The sequence below is a fragment of the Mustela nigripes genome, chromosome 1, assembly GCF_022355385.1.
Source record: "Mustela nigripes isolate SB6536 chromosome 1, MUSNIG.SB6536, whole genome shotgun sequence".
NCBI classification, from domain to species: Eukaryota; Metazoa; Chordata; class Mammalia; order Carnivora; family Mustelidae; genus Mustela; species Mustela nigripes.
In genome coordinates, this window is record NC_081557.1 from 44,596,099 (window position 1) to 44,602,458 (window position 6,360).

The window sequence follows — 6,360 nt, forward strand, 5'->3', positions numbered from 1 at the left end:
GCTGGGGGTTTGGGAGAAGGGGGTGGGATTATGGACATTGGGGAGGGTATGTGCTTTGGTGAGTGCTGTGAAGTGTGTAAACCTGGTGATTCACAGACCTGTACCCCTGGGGATAGAAATATATGTTTATAAAAAATAAAAAATTAAAAAAAAAAAAGAAAAGCTAAGAGCATGTAGCAGAGATGGTGAGTTTAATAATGTCTTAATGAAATTTTAGAGATATGGTAGTATGACTGATAGTGACTTTTTGTAAGAGCTTACACTTTTACCTTTCTCTATAAGTACTATGGAAGTATATTCTATTCTAAGATTTATGATATTATTGAGTAATGTGGCTCACATTCTCCAGTTCAGATTATAAAGAAAACTTTTAACCCCTTACAGATTAAAGGGTATCTCCTTATGCATATCATTCAGACTCAGTAGTATAATTAAAATTTGCAAATAAACTGGCTAAGATTTGATGACTATGCATCTTGATCCATGCCCTTATTAGCACAAGATCTATAGGCAATGGAAAACAGGGAGTCTCTCTTATGAAATGTCATTGGTAGATTTATGAAACCCCAGTGCCCGCCCACCAGGAAAATATTTATGAATTTGATACTACAATAATATCACTTATTCATAGGTTCAAAAAGCCCTACTGATATCTGAAGCTACAATGTGCAGCTTGGTGATTTGACACACATCACAGTTGATCAAAGAAAAACATCACCTGAACTTCACTGGCAGTAACCATTCTGAATCTACTTACTACATTCCTTCCTCTCAAGCCTCATCCCTCTGCACTGTTCCCTCAATATTGATCTCTTATCTGTTCATCCAAAATTCCACACTTTTTGAATTTGGAGCTCCTTTTCAGGCTAGTAAGTCATTCTGGAATATTCTATTCCACTCTTAAGCTTTCCTCTTTAATGTTGCCTTATTTGTGAAGCCTTCCCTGATCCCTCAGGTATAATTAGATGCCCTCTCTCCAAGGTGTTCCCATCTCTCCATGGTGTGGCCACAAATCTTTGCCTATACGTCTGCTTTGCCTTTGGTGATGCTTCACCTTAGTTTGATGTATATATTCCACTTGGCCATGTTTAAAATCTCTGAATTGCCTTACACAGCCTTAAGGGGGAACTCAGAAAACATATTTTTTTGATACAAATTATTGATCCCAGCCCTCTTGACTGTTTGTGAAGCTTTAGCCCATTCCATTCTCTTGATATTTTACACAATTTCTGACTTCAGACGAGGGTTCAGAGTTTCAGTCAAGGAGTCCATAGTCACACTAATCTAGAGTTCTGGTTCTGAGGCTTTTCTTTATTTTCTGGGCCTGAGTTTCTGTGTCTGTTACCAGTGCCTATTAGAATGGACTTTGTATTGCTCTTGCTACTTGTTCTGCCTACTCCTTCTTCCTCCACTGGGGTTCTGGGCCAGTATTTTCTGCTTCATAATACCTCTCTATGCGGTTTCAGAGACATGATGGTATCTTCTGCTCTAAGCTCACTGTTATCTAATTTGACTTCTCTGTCAGGAAACTGAGTGTTTCATATTAGCATTTCTAATCTTGGCTCTACCAGAAACGACACCTGCTATGTCTTCTTCTTCCCCCTGGAACTGGTTTGGTACCCTTAGAGTATGGCTCTCAGAAAGGGTTGGCCTGATTTGGGTGCTGTTGCCTTCCATATAGCCTGTGTTGCCCTTTGTCTTTCTGGTAAGGGAGTATCATTCTGAAGACACAGGTCTTACTGATTCTTGAGCTATAAATTTGCAGAGTTTGTTCTTGTCCCCCCACCTTTGGCTTTATAAAACAAATAATATTTCCCCTGCAGGGACTTTCTTCCTAGACTTGAAGAATCCATCAAAAATCATGCAGGTCACAAGTGTTCTCTTGTGTAAGCTGTACACACTCAATTTTTTTGAATCCCTCTTAATCCATTGACTCCCTCTCAATCTAGATCCTTCATCATCTTGAATATCCTCCCATAGATTAACATAGCACCATTTTCAGGAGTGATTTTGGTGGCTGAGATGAGAATCAAATTTCAAGAAATTGGCTAAATAGGGACAGAGTGGTAGGTAATTTCACCTAAGGTGAGATAGTATATGGATGGTAGTACTGTCAAGACTTGGCCTACACTTGTACCTACCATTTTGAGTTCAGACATTTGATATTATCTTCACTCTTATTCCCTGGCAGGTTATCTTTTCTCATTAAGTCTTCTACGTATTAATCCATTCTTCCTCTCATGGTTCCACTTACGTCATGGAGGGAGGGTCATTTAGGTAATATTGTATGTTGGTCCTGGTGTTGGTCCTCCCCATCCCTGCCTTGTTCCTCACTCACCCTAGATCAGATCTTGCTTAGGCCAGAAAATCAGGTAGTCCCACTCCCCATGGCAGGAAGCTTTACCTTGTTTCTGGATGTAAGGCCTCTCTTGACATGGCATCCTGGAGTATGCGATTCAAAATATTCCCTGCTGGAGATGTTCCCTGGAGTCCCAGTAAGAAGAAGAGACCTTGTTAAACCTTTGTTTGAAGAAGAGGCAGAAGTACTAATTGGTGTCTGGGTGGTGGGAGCTTCATTTTGGATCCCTATAGGCAAGGCCCGAAAAGCTGTCCATTAAATACTCTGCTCTTGGAAATTGACTGGTAGCTTAACTTCTTCTCATCCTTCTGTAGGTTAAACAGTGAAGCTCTTTGGTGAGTAATGGCCAAGCATAGGGCCAAGCAAGAGAGAGACATCCAGGCTTCATCCATAAATTAACTTTTCACCAAACTTCACAGATCTGGATAATCTGATAGATTGTCTGGGGTGGAAATGCATGGTCTTGGTATCACTGGGAAAAATTGGAAATACCACCAATATTGATGATGTGTAGATTGTCAAAAGTCTATTTGGACCTTTTGTATTATATGGACATAGGCAAGGGATGGGTCAGGTATGTGAGAATTACCTCCTCCCAAGCAGGCAAACCATCTTTCTAGTCCTGGCTCAATAGTAAGCTATTTGTAAGTCTGTTGCTCTTTGAAGATTACAGGGTGAGTCATAGGGAAACATTTATGGAGACATCTCAATCTGTGCCCTGGATTCTTCTGGTTCCAGGAACCCCTACCTTACTTAACCTTCTTCCCTGATGGAAGTAAAGGAGCCGAGCTTACTGAGTCAGACTTTTCCTTGAGGCACAAGGGTTATAGAGGGACACTTGCTAGGTCCTGAGCGGCATTAGAGGTAATTATTTCTTCAACTGTTCTGAAGATAACAGTCATGTTCCACAATGTGGGCTGAGGCTTAAAGATGGGCAGCTTTGAGAATAATGTGAAGCAGATGCTAACGTGGTCAGAAACACCTTTCTTGACACCATTCAAGCCTTCCTCCCCCACCACCAACACACAGCAGTATTCCCTGGGGGTGCTGCGGGCAACAGTGTGTGGTTAGGATGGAAGAGGGGAACAGAGGATATGGTATTTTTGACTATGTGTCTTTGGGTCACTACTACATAATAGCCACCCATTGGATGAATATATCATCCTTTGTCAAATCAAATACATTTTTCTGAATCTCTGAAGTTTCTGTTGCTCATAAGCAGATTCCTCCAAATGCATTATTTATTTTTTAATTCAATGAAAGTAATATTACTATTTTCAGCTCTTGACAAAGGACTTTCATGTATTATATCTCATTGGATTTTCACAATGATCCTGTGGGATGGGTTTTAGTATATTCATTACACATGTGAGGAAGTTAAGGCTTGGAAATGGTTAGATGACTTCCTTTAAGTCACAGAGGTGACATATGGCAGAAATAGTACCTCAAATCAAATCTTGACTCCTGGTCCCGAGTTTATTCCTTGATACCAGAAGTATAGGTCAGCTCTAATCTCCCATCTTCCCAGTTCTCATGCCTTCTGCTGAGGTTACGCAGTCTCCTTAGTGGTTGTGGTGAAAGTATAAGCAATAATCATGTAGTTTCTCTTGGAGAGAAAAGCAAAACATTCTTGGCCATTTTAAGCTGTGCTCTTTCTTCTTTCTTGGATTATGCTCCTGGCTGACTTCTGCTCCTTTCCCTCATGCTTCAAGACCACTTATTTCTGTTATTGGAATTGTGAGATCAACCTAGCTGCATCTTTTCTGCCAGGAATGCAAATCACTTATCTTATGCCCCTAGGTCTCTCTGTATCCTTGTGTTTTTCTTTCATGTGAAAGAACTGTTGCACTGGAGGTATTGAGGATGTTGGAGAGACCTATACTCTCTAAACTGTTCCTTATCTGCCCTGCTATTTGATCCCTCTACTGTCCACCCTTGGCCACTCAGATCTGGATGTTCTTCCTTGGCCCTGCAGCAGTCACTGCTAACACACAGAGAGGGTGATGACTTCCTAGCTCAGGAACTGGGGATTGGTTTGATGTGAGTCTGATTCTGTCACTAAATGGATCTTTGACTCTCAGCTATTTACTTCATTTTAGACCTCAGTTTTCTAACCTACAAAAGAATGGTATTAGGCACAGGATGTATTGCAGATCTGAATAATTTTGTACACTTTTTGTGATTATATATGAGAAATGGAACTGGAGGGAATGTCTGCCATTTTTTTCTCTGTTCTCATTTGGCATGGTTTAGAATTCTTTGGCTTTCACATGACAGTTACTACCAAGAGCTTCTGTTTTTTTTTTTTTTTTTGTTTGTTTGTTTGTTTGTTTTTTTACAGGTGACCACAACTCTGAACTTTGTGTCTACCTCTGTACACACTACCTTGAAGGAGAGGGAGATACAGGATTGAGATACTGGGGAGAGAAACAAGATATGCATTTGTGAAATGGCTAGAGAATAACTGCAGAAAGAACTTAATCAGTTTTGGAGTCATCAGGAACCATTTATTCTGTAATCTGGCAGTCAAGTGAAGTTTGGAGGAGTGTGATGTCTCCAAACTAAGGGAGTTCCATATGTCAGGATTTTTGGCAGTTTCAGATAAAGGTTAGTGATATAAGACTAAAGGACCAAGTGAGGTCAGTGCTGATTAATCCAGTCCAGAATTCAGAACTTGGGAATGTGAGCATGATGGGAAGGATTTTTATTTAATCTTAGTTTCTGGGCATCTACTTAAATCTGGCTATGTCAGTTGTTCCAGGTCATAGATATATTGGGATATTCAATTCTGGAACCTGGTTTCTGAACTTCTTTACAAATGCACTTCCCATGGGACCAAGCTGACTTGCCTCATCTGTGTTTGAAGATCTTGCAGAAATATTAACTAAACTGAAAATTATTTTTGAGTGTTTACTGAGACCTATGGGGGTAGAGTGATGGTGACAGTATTGTCAGTGGGACCATATATCTGGAGCTAGCAATCACTGAATTTAACTTGCCTCCTTTCTTTGCAGTAGCCCTTCACTCTTCTAAGTGAGATGATCACCATGATTCTTTCCAATAATTCTCATCACTTCCCACATACTTTCTTCTTGGCTGGCATACCAGGACTGACTGCTGCCCACATTTGGATCTCAGTTCCCTTTTGCTTCATGTTCTTCCTGGCAGTGACTGGGAATTTTGTCCTGCTTTTTCTTATCCGGACCGAGCGCAGCCTTCACCAGCCCATGTTTTTCTTTCTTGCCATGCTTTCCTTTGTTGACCTGGTTCTCTCCCTCTCCACTCTGCCCAAGATGCTGGCCATCTTCTGGTTTGGTGCTACAGCTATCAGCTCCCACTCCTGTCTTTTTCAGATGTTTTTCATCCATGCATTCTCTGCTATGGAGTCAGGAGTGCTGGTGGCCATGGCCGTGGACCGTTTTGTGGCCATCTGTAACCCACTACATTATGCAACCATTCTTACCCCAGTTGTTGTTGCTAAGATTGGAGGCCTGGTGATGCTGCGAGGTGTGGGATTGACCATCTCCTTTCCAAGCTTGGCCCGTCGGCTGCCCTACTGTGGCTCTCACACAATTGCCTATACCTATTGTGAGCATATGGCAGTAGTAAAGTTGGCCTGTGGGGCCACCACTGTGGATAACCTCTATGCCTTTGCTGTAGCAATCTTCCTTGGTGTGGGGGATGTGGCCTTTATTGCTTACTCCTATGGGAAGATCGTGAGGACTGTGATTCATTTTCCTTCACCTGAGGCACGTGCTAAAGCCGGCAGCACATGTACAGCTCATGTCTGTGTCATCCTCTTTTTCTATGGCCCAGGCTTTCTTTCTGTGGTCATGCAGCGCTTTGGGCCACCCACAGCCTCTGCCGCTAAGGTCATCCTTGCCAATCTCTACTTGCTCTTTCCCCCTGCACTAGACCCCATTGTCTATGGAGTCAAGACCAAACAGATCCGGGAGCTACTGTTTAAAATGCTAAGGCCCAAACAGATTGACCCCACATGA

General features: G+C 41.8%; 1 protein-coding gene across 1 annotated transcript; it reads left to right on the forward strand.

The window, feature by feature from the left end:
* The first annotated feature begins 5,406 nt into the window (after nt 1-5,406).
* Nucleotides 5,407-6,360, forward strand: LOC132011187 (olfactory receptor 52K1-like). Its single transcript, XM_059389445.1, has one exon. It carries the CDS (start codon nt 5,407-5,409, stop codon nt 6,358-6,360), a length of 954 nt encoding a protein of 317 aa, XP_059245428.1.